The sequence below is a fragment of the Scomber scombrus genome, chromosome 24 (genome assembly GCF_963691925.1).
Source record: "Scomber scombrus chromosome 24, fScoSco1.1, whole genome shotgun sequence".
Lineage (NCBI taxonomy): Eukaryota > Metazoa > Chordata > Actinopteri > Scombriformes > Scombridae > Scomber > Scomber scombrus.
This window is the reverse complement of record NC_084993.1, coordinates 2,848,519-2,867,118: the sequence shown is the minus strand read 5'-3', so window position 1 is coordinate 2,867,118 and position 18,600 is coordinate 2,848,519. Positions and strand designations below refer to the sequence as shown.

At 41.2% G+C, this 18,600-nt stretch overlaps 1 protein-coding gene across 1 annotated transcript in view; it reads right to left on the bottom strand.

The window, feature by feature from the left end:
* The window catches only part of LOC134006589 (plakophilin-4-like), a 58,722-nt gene that overhangs the window by 25,748 nt on the left and 14,374 nt on the right, over positions 1-18,600 (bottom strand). Inside the window, exons 2-6 of the mRNA XM_062445508.1 lie at positions 15,832-15,944; positions 13,451-13,485; positions 12,700-12,816; positions 10,408-10,562; positions 6,582-7,050 (exon numbers count right to left, since the gene is read on the bottom strand). Coding sequence (XP_062301492.1) covers positions 6,582-7,050; positions 10,408-10,562; positions 12,700-12,816; positions 13,451-13,485; positions 15,832-15,944 — 889 coding nt within the window. The remainder of the gene's footprint in view (positions 1-6,581; positions 7,051-10,407; positions 10,563-12,699; positions 12,817-13,450; positions 13,486-15,831; positions 15,945-18,600) is intronic.

The following is an 18,600-nucleotide window of genomic DNA, read 5'->3' as shown; positions in this document are numbered from 1 at the left end:
CACGGACACACACACACATAATAAGAAAACGCTTAAAAAAGGAGGCAGTGTAATAAAGCTTTGCAGTGGCGTCAGCTGATAATCACATGCTGATGCTCCAGAGGGCTTTGTGATAGAAACACCCTTATATGGGTCAGTGGGAGCGGCTTAGTGAAGTGACAGAGGGCAGGATGGAGGGATGGAGGGATGGAGGAATGAATCTGTGTCGCTGCTGCAGCATCAGCAGCGACTGTAAATCCTTCAACCGGCGACGGACAAGCAGAGAGGAAAAGTTGTGGCTGAGTAGTTGATGCAGAGGTGGTTAAATATGAGGCACACGGGCCAGAACCGGGCCGCAAAGGGGTACAATACGGCCCACTGTCCTTCCTGTCTTCTTTCCTTACTCACATCTGTCCTTCCTCCCTGCCCTCCATCTTTACTTCTTTCCTTCCTCCCATCTGTCATTCCATCCTTCCTTCCTGTCTTCTTTTCCTTCCTTCCTTCCTTCCTGTCTTCTTTTCCTTCCTTCCTCCCATCTTTCCTTCCCTCCATCTGTCCTTATTTCCTTCCATCATCCTTCCTTCTTTCTTTCCTTTCTTGCTTCCTGTCTTCTTTTCCTTCCTTCCTTTCTTCATGTCTTCTTTTTCTTCCATCTTTCCTGTCTTGCTCCCTTCCTCCCTTCCTTCCTGTCTTCCTCCCTTCTTTCCTTCCTTCCATCTTTCCTTCCCTCAACCTTTCCTTCCTTCCTCCCATCTTTCCTTATTTCCTTCCTTCCTTCCTTCCTTCCTTCCTTCCTTCCTTCCTTCCTTCCATGTTTTTAATGATCCAACCCACATGAGGTCAAACTGAACTATATGTGGCCCTTGAATGAAAACGACTTTGACCCTCTGAGTTAATAAGACGAGAGGAGCTTGAGGTAGATTTGGGTTATTTTAAATATTCTGATGTTTGCATCAGAAAGGTCGGATTGTTTAACATCTGCAGGACCCTGATCTGGTTTAAAAACCTACAGTATGAAAGGTTTTTATGGTCCAAAGAGTCGTCAAACCCGACTGTAAGCTCAGGCTCAGCGAACAGCCGGAGCTGCAGTACAGAAATAATCCTCAAAGCTCAAGTTCCTCACTCCGCCTCGGCCGTCTCAACCAATCACAGACGCTCAAAGTCAGAGGTCGGATCTCCGTTGGAGGGAGATGTCAGTCAAGTTCACATCATTACCGTCATAATTAAATCCTCATTCACTTCAAGTTTGACATTGTTGTGCCCTTGCTGGTGTAAGCGGCTTGGAAACTTCACAATAAAAGAGGCGCTAAAGTGATTAATTAACAATCATTCTGATGCTCAATTATTGCACTCAAGTGATTTATTAAGCAAAATGCAGAATGCAAAGTGGTAGAATTTGCTGCTTTTATCTATTTTAGATGATTATAAATTGAATATCTTTCCATTTTGGACTGTTAAAGACACAAAACAAGACAGTTAAAGCCATCATGTTGAGCATTATCATACAATTAACCTACTTAACCCTCCTGTTGTCCTCGAGTCAAGGAAGGAAGGGAGGAAAGGAGGAAGAAGGAAGGAAAGGAGGGAGGAAGGAAGGAAGGAAAGGAAGGATGGAGGAAAGAAGGAAGGGAGGAAGGTAGGGAAGGAAGGAAGGGAGGGAGATGGAGGAAGGAAAGAAGGAAGGGAAGAAAGAAAAAGGAGAGAGGAAGGACAGACGGAAGGAAGGAAGGGAGGAAAGAAGGAACATTCAAAACAGACCCGGGAGGACGACACGAAGATTAATATTGGTAAAAAAAATAATAATAATCTTAGCTGCAGCCGTAAAAAGAAAAGCTTTCTCCATACCTGCACTGGCTGAAACAGAGTGAAGTGCTTCTCTAGTCCTACCGGCTCATTAGTGGACTTGAATTCACCTGAAGTCCCAAGTGTAAATCAGGGAAGACAACGAGCAGAGCCGCAGTAATTCAGGAGCAGAGGCTAATTACATTACTGTATGTAATTATTCTAACTGAGCTTTGGGTCACTTTTTTTTTTTTTTAAAGAAAAGAAAATGGATTAATGTAAACAGAGGAGCTACTTCAAGTTTAAAAACAGCGATTAAATTGATAAGGGAATCATTATTAATGCATGTTTTTTAAGCTTTTCTGAGGTGTATGGCTGCAACTAATGATTATTTTCAATATCATCTAGTGTGCTAATTATGTTCTTAATTAACTCATCAATTGTTTAGTCTGTGAAATGTCAGAAAACTGAGAAAAATGCACATTTCCAAGACTCCAAAGTTGACATATTCAAATTGCTTTTTTCAGTCTGATCTCACAAGAAAAACAACAATATAGATGTAAAATTCAGGCGAGAAAAAACAACTTAAATGTAACATATACGTCATCGTGCAACCATAATAATCATGACCCCAAAGTTCAGATATAAGCTGACTTTTGCCTTATTAGGAGAAGGCAAACAGTGGACGTTCACTGTTGCCATGATGATGAAGGTTTTGCAGGAAGGAAAAGCGTAAAGAAGAATAAATCACATTTCATTTGAATGCAAACTGTGACCTTTCACTAACCTAACCAGACATTAACCACAGTGTTGTCAAAACCATTAAACATCATTATTTTATAAACAGTGATGTGTAATGGCTCTAGAAAATGGCATATAACGCTCCTATGGGTGATTCTGCAGAGCATTACTATTGCTGCTTCCACATAACTATAATATATACTATTATTTATATCTTATACTGCACTGCAACTTGTTATTCTTCTGTTTTTACTTTAGTGTCATTTTATTTCCAATTTAACCCTTTTAACCCTCCTTCTGTCCTCGAGTCAAGGAAGGAAGGGAGGAAGGAAAGAAGGATAGAGGAAGGTAGGAAGGTAGGGGGGAGGAAAGAAAGAGAGAAGGAGGGAGGGAGGATAGAAGAAAGGGAGGAAGGAAAGGAAGGAAGGAGGGAAAGGAAGGAAGGAAAGAGGGAAAGGAAGGAAGGAAGGAAGGAAGGAAGGAAGGAAGGAAGGAAGGAAGGAAAGGAGGGAGGAAGGAAGGGAGGAAAGGAAAGGAGGGAAGGAAGGAAAGGAGGGAGGAAGGAAAGGAAAGGAAAGGAAAGGAAAGAAGGAAGGAAAGGAAGGAAAGGAAAGAAGGAAGGAAAGGAAGGATGGAGGAAAGAAGGAAGGAAGGAAGGTAGGAGGAATGGAGAAAAGAAGGAAGGAGGGAGGGAGGGAGAAAGTAAAAGAGGTAGGGAGGAAGGAAGGAAAGAGGGAAAGATGAAAAGGGGATGAAGGGAGAAAAGAGAGAGGAAGGAAAGAAAGAGAGAAGGAGGACAGACGAAAGGAAGGAAGGGAGGAATGAAGGAACAGTCAAAACAAACGGGGTCAATTTGACCTGGGAGGACGACACGAAGGTTAATCATTTTTGAATGCCTTCTTATTTTGCCTTGTGTTGCTTTATATTCAGAAGGAGAAACACTAGCTCACATTTTTCCATCCTTAATTAAACCAACCAATCTGCTCTGTTCATACATGTCATGTTTCCATATACAGCAGCAGACATCAACGTAAGCATAGCAAGACAACCTTCCTGCAGAAGTACTTAACAAAGTCAAATGATCCTGGAGCTCATTAACAAAACATTACTGCTGCGTGCTGCTTTTTGTAATCAATCATCTACTTCATGTAATCAATTGCAATGTGCATCTGCAAGAAAAACGTTGCTGCTATACAGGGAAAACAACTGCAACCGCCCGCTTGCTCTCTTCTGCTTTATATCAAGACTAAATACTAACATGGTTTGTGCTGTACTGCGTTCGTGTGTACTGTAGATGTGTTTTTTTTTCTTTTTTTCTACTTCCTCTAGCTGCACATCAATCACCCAACAAGATTAAAGTAGGACTAAGTTCAAAACATCTACCTGGTACAAGTGAAATCCTCCTTCTTGAAGATTACATTCCTTATTTTTCCTCATTCTGGCATGCATCAAATACATTTTTTATCAAACCCAGCAGCATTTATCTGCCAGTGCTGCGAGATAATTTGACTAAAAACTCCCATGAAATGAGCCGCCTAAGCCTGGATACGAGATAAAATCACCTGCCGAGCTTGCAGTTTGCCCTGAAAGTTATTTTGTTCAACGTGCAAGCTTTATTTAATGATTCTCGCTAAAACCTCGCAGAGACACAGGAAAGGAAACTTCCTCAGTGAGATGCGTTGTGTGCAACAATATTAATTCAGTGCTGCAGGAAAGGTTATTTACCCTCCTGTTGTCTTCGAGTCAAGGAAGGAAGGGAGGAAGAAGGAAGGAAGGGAGGGAGGAAGGAAGGATGGAAGAAAGGAAGAAGGAAGGAAAAGAGGGAGGGAGGAAGGAAGGGAGGAAGAAGGAAGGAAAGGAAGGAAGGGATGAAAAAGGAAGGAAAAGAGGGAGGAAGGAAGGAAGAAAGGGAGGAAAAGAGGGAGGAAGGAAGGATAGAGGAAAGAAGGAAGGGAGGAAGGGGGAGGAAGGAAAGAAAGAGGAGGAAGGAAGGAAAGAAAGAGAGAAGGAGGGAGGGAGAAAGGAAAAGAGGAAGGAATGGAAGGAAGGAAAGAAGGATGGAGGGAGGAAGGAAGGACAGAAGAAAGGGAGGAAAATAAAGAAAGAGAAGAAGGGAGGGAAAAAGGACAGATGAAAGGAAGGGAGGAAAGAAGGAACAGTCAAAACAGACGGGGTCAATTTGACCCGGGAGGACGATGTTGGAGCTTTGGAGCGTGGCTTTGTTTATATTAACGGGAAGCTTTCACACACACACACACACACACACACACACTCAAACCATCGTCTACTGCAGCAGCGAAGCTCCCAAAAAAACACTCTGCAGCAGCTTCACTCACATTAAAACTTAACATGAGTTTTTTTCCGGCCCAGATTTTTGACCTGATTGGATTTGACCCGGCAAACCTCCAGGGCACAAACTCTCTCCCCCGTTATGTTACTGAATCAAAAAGATGGAGCGCCGTAGAAAAGACGGCACCTTTCTGTCGGAACGCGTTAACGTGTCTTTCGACGTCTGTATCAAAAAATCCACAGTCGATCCCAAAGGTTCACTTTAAATGCAGAAGATTAACTGAGGAGACACTGAGGGATTTTATTTGTGTGTATTTTATCATCTTCCACAGCTCTAATTGAAGAGTGCACATATATTCATGCTCACATTTCCCCTCGTGGATGTTTAATGCGACTGTCAGGGGTTTTTTATTATGTCATTGAATTTAATTTAATGTGTCTCATGTGACTTTTTAAAAAGGCAATAACTTGAAGTAAAATAACTAAAATAAAGAACGACTTAATGATGAGTCTTTTAATTCTGTTTTAACCCGATCTGAGCGGCAGTATTAGATCTAAATCAGGAGGGTCATACTCAACTTCATTCAAGGGCCACAAACATGTGGGCCGGATCATTAAAAAGATGTAAGGAAGGACTCCTCGGCGGGCCGGTTATGGCCCACGGGCCTCATGTTTGACCACCCTGATCTAAATGACACTGTAGAGCTGTGATTCCCAACCTGAGGGTCGGCCGCTTCTCCAGCTGGTCACAAGATAAATGAGACGCTTCTCCAGATGATTTATGTGATAGGAAAGTTTTTGTACATTTTTTGGACTCTTTCAATAGTTTTATCTCTTTGGGCCCAAAACAATAGACCATTTAGACTTAGTAGGAAATGCACAGGTGTTACTAACAACAATTAATGACAGCTCTGTTGTATTCAAGCGTCCATTAATAAACCGATATTTATCAAAACAATTGCATATTTACACCTGTGCTTTCCCTATTTTTACATGTCAAAATGACCGATTACACAAATGAAGCAACTTAACAAGTTCAGAGGTGAAAACTCAACTGATAAATCAGCACATCTGTAACAAGGGCTCGCCTAAAAGCTTGGAAATTAATGCTGTAGAGTCTAGAAAACTGCTAAAGGACCATTTTCACAATAGATATTTTGACTTAGTGGGAAATGCACAGGTGTTACTAACAACAACTAATGATGGCTGTGTTATAGTCAAGTGTCCAGTAAGCTGTGGCAGTGGGCCAGCATGCATAATTTAATGATATTTATCAATATTAATAGCAATTACTTATTTACACCTGTGCTTTTCCTGCTTTGCCATGTTAAAATATCTACAAATGATGCAACCTGACAAGCTCAGAGGTGAAAACTCAATGTCCAAACTATTCCATAAAAAGGTTCATGTGGCTGCAGGATTTCATTCCAGTCAAGAAGGAGCAGGAGCACGCCAGGCTTCACTCATTTAATCAACTGATATCAGTCTTCAGACAGCTGATTGATTAAATCGGTGTGCTCTTGATTGGTTGGAACAAAAACCTGCAGGCACATGAACCCTTTATAGAATAGTTTGGACATGCCTGCTGTAGAGTCTAGATATCTGCTCAGGTAAAAAATGATGTCATATTTAAATTGTAATGTATCTTAGGAGGCAGATATGTGCTTTTTTACACGTAAAAGAGAGAAAAATCAGCCTGCAGAAGCATGATATGGTTGACCCATTTGATCTATGAAAACCACAGAATAGGCCACACAATAACACTACATCTGATTGGACGTCAGACTGACCTATGAGGCTGTCCGGGCGGGGCAGGGCGCTCCTCTGGTACAAGCCGTATGGATCCGCTCCGTAGGCCAGCGGCTGGCTCTTTCTGGGCAGCGTGGAGCCGTAGTGCTGTGGCACGGCGGTCATCCCCGAGCGCAGCGGCGACCCAGTCATCCCCCTCCCCTCAATTAGGGAGAGTGTGGAGCCCAGACGGGTACCAACTCCTACTCCTCCTCCCATCATTCCTCCTCCAACTCCTCCCAGGGCCGTCAGCGCGCCGTCAGTCGGGGAAGAAGGCGACGGGAAGGAGGGTGGCATGGAGGTGCCGGGGAAGATGGCAGCCAGCGGTTTGGGCTCTGAAAGGATGGGCGAGTCGTAGGTGCTGCCCTGGGACGTTCGCAGGGAGATGCGGGAGGGTGAGACGGTGCCACAACCGGGAGACTGGCTCCTGGAGGGGAGAGAGGCCATCCGCCGCAACACCCGACCAGACGGCTGAGAAAAGGGGAAGGAAAACATACAACTTCCAGATACTTATATTCCTTTTTAGTTTCACAGGTCATTATATGCTTGTGCAAATACCATATTTCAAAATTAAACTGTGCATATAAAAGATTAAGCATGCGTGTAACGTTGCAGTAAAACGCTTAAAAGCATGTTTGCGTGTCCAGGCATTGTTCATTATAAAAAACAATCAAGGGTGTAAAAAGGAATTTAGAGATTAAAAATGCCTTAAACACAACAACAGAGCAATTCAAGGAAGAGATAAACCTCAACCCTAAGAGATGTATTAAAGATTTTTAAATATAAATGCTTTACAAACCTCTGTAAATCTTTATATGTGTATATTTTCATGAAGCAACTATATCATCATCTATAAAAGCAAAACATTAAGAATTCTTATTTTAACTTATTACAAACTTTGTGAATTACATTTTAAGTGTCATTTTAAAGGGAGCTTCTGTTTGCTTATGGGCATTGATGTATAGATTGTCTCAGATCACCACCACTTCAGTACTCTATGTATTCTAGTTTTACTTTGTCTTATCTTATTTTTATTATTATATGACGTTGGTTTATTATCCATCTTATGTTAAGACCATTTAGGACCCTTGAGGACCATTAAAGGTCTTTTTTTTCCTTTTCAGTGCAGCTTTGGGTTCATCCAACACAGATTAAATTCATGTGAACACGTTTTGGGGGTAAACTGAAAGCCTATTTTGGTTCATCCATTGGGAAAAGGGAGGGTTTATTATGCTTATCTCATTATTATTATTACCCTTATTGTAGCTTCTCATCTATAAAGCAAAATATCATGAAGAAAAAAATGCTCTTTTTAAAGATACAGCCAAACTGGTATTGCACAAACTTTCTGAATTACATTTTAAGTGTCATTTTAAAAGGGAGGTTCTGTTTATAGATAGTGTACATGAGGTGAAATACTTTGAGTTTTTTGCTTATTAAGTCTTAAATTACCACCACTGAAGTATGCATTCTATGTATGTAAGTTTATTAATATAATCAAGTTGGTTTTATGTTCTTTTTTTAAAAGTGAGGCGCTTGATGCATGTAATTTCTTGCACTTTTTTGTATGAAAGGTGCAATGCAAATAAAGTTATTTTTATTAGTTGTGTTTGTTTTACCTGATAATTAATGCACCTGCTTTCTCACATCTCTATAACTAGAGTAAGTGAGCAGTGGATTTATTGAGGGCCCTCCAACATCATTATTATTAAAATGGCATTTAATGACATTTCACTCATTTTTAATTAACATTCACTTGATTCCTGGCATGCATGTGCTCTCCGGGCCCCAAAACAACAAAAATGTCAAGTATAATATCCATAACATTCAGGTAATCAGTTCAACATTTCTACACTGCACTGCTCCCATTTGCAAATAAACTTGATGAATCACTTGGATGCAGAATGCTTTATCGTGTCTCATGAAGGGGCATCATTATCTTTTTCATTTGTCCAAATAAGTGAATGTACATGACTTTGAATACATTTCATTCATCGGTTCATTCATTTCGGCTCCGGAAGTGAGAAATACATTACGTTTCAGTTTCAGGGACACTTTGACAGAATACTTTCATATTTATGGTGACAAACATTTACTTCCCCTCCTTATTACCAAATGTAAAATGTCCCTCAATTACAGACTCAGTCAACTGGATGCTGATCTGTGCCGCCTTAATCCATCGAAGCCCCGAACGCCTCAAAGGAAAATTAAGAGCCGAGACATGTAAGCCCATCCAGTCAGGCTGCTGGGTTTTTTGGAATAAATCAGGAGAAAAATTCAAATGGGCTCACTATTATCTGTCATTCCAGCTTCCACTGTCATGCAAAGAGCATATAATTATTAGCCACAATAAACGGAGCTGATAGTGTTTGAGTCAAAACTATTTTAAGGTAAAAAGTCGATTTGAATGGTTTTAGCTGATGTTCTTCATCATTCACACGATGGTAATTATTGAGCTCCCACTAGCTGTCATCACTCTGTGGAAGAAGATTATTATTCATAGAAGAAGGAAAAAAAACAACAAAAACAGCTGAATATTTGACGTGACACCAATTGAATAGCAGTCACACTGTAATTGGATTTTTTTTTTTTTTTCCTCATTTGAGAAAACTTACCACAAGCTCCTTTATCATAGCTGTTCAGGGCTTTCAATCATATTACATGATCTTCATCAGCAGATGCAGTTTACATACCTGGTGGCTTCAATGCTGTAATTCAACGTTGGGGCTTTTTATTAATATTGAAAGCTCCAAAAACAGCCACTAAATAGTCTTTGTGGTGACTTTTTTTTCACCCAACTGCTGTTTAAATGGTTAGGAATGAACTTTGACCCTCAACTTTTACATCAAACGAGGGAGAAGTCCTTAACCTTCGTGTCGTCCTCCCGGGTCAAATTGACCCCGTCTGTTTTGACTGTTCCTTCTTTCCTTCCTTCGTTCCTTCCGTCTGTCCTTCCTCCCTCCCTCCTTCTCTCATTCTTTCCTTCCTCTCTCTTTCCTCCCTTCCTTCTTTCCTTCCTCCATCCCTCCTTCCTTCCTTCCCTTCCTCCCTTCCATATTTCCTCCCTCCCTCCTTCTCTTTCTTTCCTCCCCCTACCTTCCTACCTTCCTCCCTCCCTTCTTTCCTTTCCTCCCTTCCTTCCTCCTTCTTTCCTCCCTCCTTTCCTTCCTTCTTTCTCCCTTCCATCCTTCCTTCCTCCCTCCTTCCTTCCTTCTTCCTCCATTCCTTCCTTGACTCGAGGACAACAGGAGGGTTAAAGTGCTAAAGAAAAAAAAGGAAACTGACCCATTTTTCACCAAAAACCCACTGACTTTAGTCACTTTTACTACACCTGTTGGCTTTCCATTCTGGGTAAATGTCCGGTTCATTTGATATTGGGCAGATTTACCACCCTAAATTGTTTGTAATCTTGCACAAGCGTCTTAAATCTAACCTGACACGACAGATGGTTTTGCTGTCGGGACCATCTGAGGAAGTCGTCCTTGAAAGCATCTGTCTCTTGCCGTCGTCTTTACCTAATCCAGTGCAAAGTCGGGCGAGGCATCTGGATTTGTGAGACTCCACTAGTTTTAAATATTCCTAAATCCAGCAATGATCAGAATTCAGCTGCTGATATTATCTTAAAACACTGATAGCATCCAAGATTTGGCTTCATGGATGTATTAAAGGAGCTGGATAAGGCTCTGCAGCTCGGCCCCCCAGTGGTCACTTGTGGTATTGCACCAAACAAAATCACCTTGCAGCCCTAAACGCATTTCCCCCATAGACCACCACTGCAAAAGAGAATTCAACTGATTAATAGCATAACTCAGCAGACATCACTCCTACCTGGCCAGATGCTTGACCCTCGGCTCTCGGGCTTCTCGATATCGAAGCCCGTGGCTCCGAACGCACCACGTTCTGGTTGCTGTAATAACTAACGCTGCTGTCCTGGTAGCCGCTGTCTGAATACGAAGTCATATGGGCCGAGTGACCTGCTGAGCCTGAGAGGAAAGAGAGAAAGAGAGAGAGAGAGAGAGAGAGAGAGAGAGATAAGAGGGTGAGGAAACACTGAGTCCTTATTGTTATCGCTCGGTCCTTCATGTGACAATATTAAAGCAGTATGAGGTGTGATAAAATTGATCAGCGCAGCCGCCATCGCATCAGTCACAGCGGTTTAAATCATTTGCATATTATCTCACTCGGCTTTCAACTTGTTAAATTACATTATGCATATAAATACACACGCATGGATATCTGCATTAAGGCTTTATGCTGTTCCTGGAACAATCTGCATACTGTATAGCTTCTATAAAGCTGGCCTACTTTTCTCCTGTAGGATGAGGAGGAGGAAGCAATGTGGGGGGGGGATACATTTATATTATCCGACCACTCCAACCGTATGGAATATAAATAAGACAAAAGGCGAGTTTGTTTTTAACATTTCAAACAGCTACTCAGAAGTTACATGCTTCCTAATGATGTTCAAATGTACCATAACAAGAGGAAGATAGAGTGGGGCTTTGCATGGGAGATGGTCTGGTTCATGGATGCAAGATGGATGGTGTGATGCCAGATGAAAGAATTTATTATAAAAAAATCAGCTGCATCCTTTTTTCCTGCTATCTGCTCAAAGAGCCGTCCAGAAAGATAAAACTGAAAACTGTCTCCTTTTCCTTCCTGCACGCATATGAATTCACAGCTGCACCGACTGCATCAACCGTTCGCTCTATCAGCCCCCTCCCAATCTTTTGGCTGTGAGGAAACTTGATGGACCGAAATGTCAACCGCTCCAGTGAAGATGCCTAATGTCCAACAGCGACAGGCTGTGGTTATACTGCTGAGCATCCAGGTGTGAATGTGGAAACTCTTCTGACCTGACGGTTTAAAAAACCAAGAGTAAAATTCATACAGTAGTTTTGGTTGATTGCTGCTGCTTCTTTTTTCTCTACCATCTTTTTTTTTTTTTTACTTTTATGTATAATTCAACATAAATTTGAGCAACTGCCTAGAAAAAACACATCAACCTCCTTCTGTAGTGTTAATTAAGTGGGACCTGTGGGATTTGTGATGTCGGTTCAGATATCTCCAGGAGTGTGTGGATGTGGGCGGCAACAAATGGCAGCATTTAATAGTTTTTTGGGCAACAATAGAGAGACCTGGCACTGAGGATATAATAAATAATAAGTAAAGGATGTTATTTGTCTTGACTTAAACTCTTTAATATTGAATTATTTTGAGAAGTAGTTAAGATTTCAGGCGGTTAAGAAGTTTTCCTTCGTTCTTCCCCTCCTTCCCTCTTTCTTTGCTCCCTCCTCCTTCCATACTTCTTTCCTCACTTCCTTCCTTCCTTCTCTCCTTACTTCCTTCCTCTTTTCCTCCCTCTCCCTCCTTCCTCCTTTCCTTTCTCCCTCCTTACTCCTTTCCTTCCTTCCTTCCTCCTTACCTTCCTTCCTTCCTCCCTCCTTACTTCTTTCCTTCCTTCCTTCCTCCCTCCCTCCTTACTCCTTTCCTTCCTCCCTCCTTTCCATCCTCCCTCCCTCCCCCTTTCCTTCTATTCTTCCTCCCTCCTTACTCCTTTCCTTCCATCTTCCTCCCTCCTTAACTCCTTTTTCCTTCCTTCCTCCCTCCCTCCTTACTCCTTTCCTTCCTTCCTTCCTCCCTCCCTCCCTCCTTTCCTTCCTCCCTCCCTCCCTCCCTCCTTTCCTTCCTTCCTTCCTCCTTACTCCTTTCCTTCCCTCCTTCCTTCCTTCCTTCCTTCTTCCTCCCTTCCCTCCCTCCCTCCCTCCACAGGTCCTTCTTTGGCTACCTGCCTCTTCATGTCATTGTTATCAAAGCCATTTGAATCTTATTCCTTTCCTTCCTTCCTTCTTCCTCCCTCCCTCCCTTCCTTCCTTGACCTGAGGACAAGAAAGTAAAGATGCGAATCTTGATTTTGTCACTCAAGTATCTTAAAGAGTAAGTTGTCCTCACAGTAGCGATGCAAGATCTTCTATAAGTGAAGAAATGATTCACTCACAGCCAACCAGAGACACTGACAACTCAGATTTTTCTTCCAGATTCTGTTTTCAGACATCGTAAACGTCCATACCGCCTCAACATTTTTGCTCAGACTACGTTCTCTTTGTACATTTAACAGACCCTCACTGTCATGCAGGGAGGCGCGGTCCGGTTCATGCAGGTAGAGTCCGTCCTCTGCCTCCAGGTGGCGACCGGGACATCCAGACGCCTCCGTGGCTCCGCCGTGCGACTCTCCGCCTGCCGAAAAACATCAGGAAAGCAAGTCAATCAATCACTTATGTGCAAAATTAGATTTAAGAGACACATTACCTTATAAAATAGTTACACAAATACAAAAAAGAAAGTGGCTGTCTTAATGAAAAACAATATAATAGCATCACTAGTCTAAGAAATGAAATGTATTGATTCTTTGACAAAATAATGCAGCATTTTATAACAGTATTTTGGTTTTATTGGAAAGCCGACAGTGAGGAATGAGCCAGGAAACAGAGGAGAGGGATCTGTGACAGAATAGTAAATGGTTTCAATTCACAGACTATATTTATACCGGTGGAAACATTGTTTGGTTTTGCCTGACTGGCCGGTGCTGCTTTCAGGCAATTTTCAGCTCTTTCTGGTGTAAAAAAAAAATGCTCTATTTAGTGGATTTTATCTTATTTCAAGCTATGGTATTTACCATTTGAGACAAACATAGCTGGCATGAATGTAAAACTCAATATAGAGCATTACTGAAGGTATTTGCTTTCACAGGTCCTTAAGAAAAAGAGTGTAAGAAATACTCTATTATCTCTCCTAATTTGAATCTGAAGAAGCAATATTCCCTTTTTTTAAAATAGCTCTTTATAATAAAACACGAACAAATAAATCCTACCTGCAGATCTCCATGCAAACGACTTCTCAGATGAGCTTTAGCAGAGGAGAGGAGGAAGGAAACGGAGAGAGAGAGAGAGAGAGGAAAGAGAGGCGAGAGCAGAGAGAGAGATGTAAATCAAATCAGAGTCTCGGTCCAACACTTTACATTCAATCAATCCACTAAGAGCGAGGAAGAAAGGGTTTCAAATATATGAAAATAATAAAAGAAATATCTCGGGAATACTCTGCCTTAAAAACATTCCTTCAGGCTCAATATGCGAGAAACTCGAAGAGAATGAAGCGTCTGTCGTTATTGTGTGAATTTAGATTTATTTCCACTCAAATTGATAAAAATAAAAGTCAGTTGCATTGTATTGTTATGAGGTATAACCTGAAACATAGCTAAGAAAAGCAGCTGGGGCAGATAAATAATATACTACAAGATGATATTGTAGTATTAATTCTTAAATATAAAAGACAAAAATGCATCTGAGACTGTTATTTTTAGAGACAGCAGAAGATCAAAATGGAATAAAATGTAAAATATGAATAAATATTAAGTCCCTCTTCATGCACGCACTGCCTGGCGGAGTATTAAATTCAGTCTTCGAGTGAATCTGAAGGTTTCTGTTTGTGTTCAGGGTGATGTATGCCAGTTGTGACAGGACAATGTGACTGTCAACTAGCTGCACATCATTGCTCATGAAGACAAATATCACCATTATGAGGTTTGACAGAGCAGTCTGACGGCCAACTGTAATCTATAAAACAACAAATATTATTTTTAGGTTCTTTTCTAGACTCAGAAAATCAAATTAAAAGAATTAAAACAGATGTAGTCTGCTACCAAAGTCAAAAGGACCAGAAAGCCTCAAAAACAACCAAAAAAAATACAGTTAGTCAACAAAGGTGACATTGTGATTAAGTGCTCGAAGGTTTAAAGCAGCAGATGCTTCTTTCTGAGCAGTTTCTGTAAACATTATACAAAGCAGGATGATATTAAATCCCCATTTTTAGCATTTACATGTGTTTTTAATGCATTAAAGCTCCACTGTTCAGCTTTAACTGGGTGTTAAAGGTGCAATAAATTACATTTAGCCCCACTGGATGTCATCAGTCTCTACATCCATTTCCAAGATGGTAGTCACATCACAAACTCTCTCAAATGACAGCTAAAACAGTGCGTTAAAATATGCTTCTGAAAACATTCGATTTGGTCTGAGATGCTCGCGCTACAGTGCGACATCTAGTGGCTGAACGTCATGTATTACATCTTTAATGAAACCATAAACATACATGAAAATCATCTATAGGTGGCTCAATACTTTATAAGATACTAAAGAAATCTCTGTGATCGTGTTTACACTTGGCTTTAAATTGCGTCTTGGATGATTGGATTATAATCGGACAGCACTAAATACAAGTGTTAATGACCACTAAGATGCATTGTGATCTAATCTGGGACTAGGGTTGTGTATCATTTAAAAAAGTATGATACCAATACCAATCCAAGTAGCCTTCAAGTGACACTGATACCAACTAAGTACTTCATTCGATACCCATCAAACATATAGTGCTCTGTCTTATATCCGGTGTAACAGGCGTGTAGCGTTGAACCACTTTAGAGCGTTTAGGTGGCATCTTGGCTGCTGAACTGCTAAGCATGCTAACTCAAATTCACCACGACTTCACCACCACAGACTGGTCGTAGCTGATGTGGCAGTGGACCAATCACATGTCGCATTAAAATCGAAGAACGCTTGAGTTGATTGGCTGTGAGCAAGTCATATTTTCTAGCTCTTGGGTGCAAAAAGGATCGATAGCAGGTATCGTTTGACGGTAGATTATTTTGGTCGATACCTTAGAGAGGTATTTATTACTGATACGCAGCCCTATCTGGGAGTCATATCTCATGTTGTGTAAACACTAATGCATCCTGATGTGTCCCTCATGAGGATGTAACAAGAAAACACATCATCAATTCAGGGCACAGTGGTTGTTTTATAGTCGCCAACGCCAAATTACTTTGCCCTGCCAACCTCAACAGTTGTAGTCTGTCCATGTATATTAGCTCTTGAAGTTTTTATTTTTATTTTTATTTTTTATTTTTTACATAGTCCGTGCAAAACAAATCTGGCAACAGACTGATGCAATAACTGACCCTCTGGCGGAAGTGACGTAGACAGTAATGAAATCTGATCAGCGGGGGACACGAACGATGTGTCCCCTGCTGTCCACTTGTGTTCAGATCACTGTAACGCATCTTAAAACAAGTGCAAACAGCCTCTTTGTATCAGCATTTTCCTTTTTTAATGCTATAAGATAAGAGCCATCATTTAAACAAATAAAAGTTGCATGTAAATACAAAAAAAAAACCCAGCATCCCGCCGTTAGATCTACCTGCTACTGTCTGCTGCTGGTGACTCGGCTCCCAGCATGCACCTCTCCAGCTGGCTCGCCACGATCTGCCGCTCCTCCTCCAACTCCCGAGTCAGCCGCTCAAACTGGAGCTCCTACGGCGAGACATTGACAGCGATGATTACGACCCGACATCCACAACGACACAGCAATTTAAGCAACACCCCCCCTCTTTTAAGACCTATTTGATGTCAGTTAGAATTAAATGTAAAACCCATTTTGTATTCAGTTCGCATGACTTGACTGATTTCTCACCGGCTGTGAGCTCGCTGAGAGACTGCAGAGTTTTTCTTTATTTAGCTTCTTTTTTTTATTTTAAGCCTGTTAAAGTGGATTCAACATTTACAACATTGAAACTGTGTCCAGGACCTTTAAACAGCCTTCAGTTCGGATAATGTAATAACATACATTTTGAGACTTTGAGCACTAAGCAGGAGGAGGTTTCAAGCCCACCTTTCGTGTACAGCAAGTGTTCATAAAAAAAAGTATGTGTATAACTATAAAAGAAAAGACGAAGTACTTTACATAAACAAGTCTAATTAATTAACCTGCCTGTCACATTCTGGTTTTTTACTCTGTTGATGTTTAAATAGGTGCAAACATGCAGGCTGCAATAGCTGCAACAAACTATTCTCATTACAAACCTTTAAATTACTATTTTGCTGCATACATTACTAGTTTGTGTCACAGAGTGGAAGTGGTAGGCCCCCAATGCAAACACTGCACTTACTGATGAAATAGTAGATATATTTCCAACACATGAGAAACTACAAATGAAGACAGCAAAAAAAAACACACAGAGACTCAGACAATGACTGAACTGAAAACCAACACCTATATAGCCATGGGGCGATTACTAAACAGGACACAGGTGAAACACATGAGGAAATTAACTGAGGCAGGAAAACACAGGAAGTAAAACTAACTACATACACGAGGAGAAAAATGTACTTTAACCTTCATGTCGTCCTCCCGAGTCAAATTGACCCGGTCCGTTTTGACTGTTCCTTCTTTCCTCCCTCCCTTCCTTCCTTCTGTCCTTCCTCCCTCCCTCTTTCTTTCCTTCCTTCTTCCTCCCTCCTTTCCAGCCTCCCTTCCTTCTTCCTCCCTTCCACCTTTCCTTCCTTCCTCCCTCCTTTCCTTCCTTCCATCCTTTCCTTCCTTCTTCCTCCTACCTTCCTCCCTCCTTTCCTTCCTCCTTTCCATCCTTCCTTCCTTGACTCGAGGACAACAGGAGGGTTAAATGATTAATCCATGATCAAAATTGTCCACATTCACATCCGTCACATGCTTTTGTCCAAAGAAACATTCAAAACAGGTACAAAATAAACCCCAAGATTAACGTAGGAGCTAATTATAGCTGATTTTGTTTAAATATGTCACCTCTAGCCTTCTGAGATACTTCAAGTTTCATGATAGTCAAGTCTCAGTAAAGTCTGAAGTCCTCCACAGCTCTTCTACGCAATTGTTTTCCTCAATTCAACATCTGGCTTTGATTATTTTCATGAACATGATGTGCGCAATTACCTTAATTCAATTTGCACATTATACTCTAATGGTCCTACTGTGGAGCATTGTGTATAAATTGTGTTTACGTGGCATGCTGAATAATACTTGTCATTACATTTGCAACATATCTTCGTAAATAAAACACAGCTTGCTTTTTCTAATATGCTGTTTATACACCAGGAAGAGTTATTATAGCTGTACACATATCTGCTCACCACTACATTGTACTGTGTAAACTATTATATATACTTAATTATAATGAATAAATCAGGGAACTTGCACTGCTGAATCTATGACGCAGGTTTTTCTTCCAGGAGTTTAAGTTGCTATGAGGAAAAAACTGACAATTTAAAAAATAAAAAAAAACAATCATATATCTGTATTTATTATTTGTATTTTTGTAAAGCTCTGGCTCTTGTTGCCATGACGACCCCAGAGAAGTTACACAGTAAATTATGATCTAAAGCAGCATCTACTGCTATTTTTCACACAGCAGGATTCATTAAAATGGCTGAGAAGTCGTGCTACTTTGTTCTTTATGACAGTGACCTCCAGGTCTTAAGACGAAGCCTGCCCCCAAACATCCTTGGATTATATAGATCAGTGGGAGATGAACAATTGCAAAAAGTGGTAGATGTATTAAGGTATTGACCAATGGCTCTATCCAGGAGTAAACAGTCTCTCTTGCCAGTGCTGTTGCAGAAAGCCTTACTCAAGAAAGAGAGGCAACGTTCACATCCAACAAGAGTGAAACAAAAGACTGGACATCATATCTACAGAAAGGAAGAGGAAGAAGATCTGTAGAGGAAGATGTCCGCAAAAAAGGCTCAAAGGTGAAATTTCACAGGGCAGTGATCTCAGATATACCGAGAGATCTCCTCGCTAGAAAAAGGAAGAGGCGGAAGATGACCGTGGATACAGAGGAGCCTTTGGCCGAGGTCATACCCCCTGAAGAGGAAAGAGAGCAAAAGGCAGGGAAGAAAGCAATGCACACAAGAAGTCTTGCAAGAACTTCAGAGTAAAGTTCATTGGTTTGGCAAAAGGAAGAATGTGCTGGAGTGGCGTCCTTTCCTGTTTTTGTGCAGACTTGAGCACACAGTGTCCCCATAGACATTTTTGGTGATGCACGCCGATGGCAACGATCTCAGACTGACACCCAGCCAGGAAACTTGCATCTGTACTACAGCTGCATGCAGAGATTCCCTCCATGAGCATCACATTTTCCTGCATCAATGAACAGCA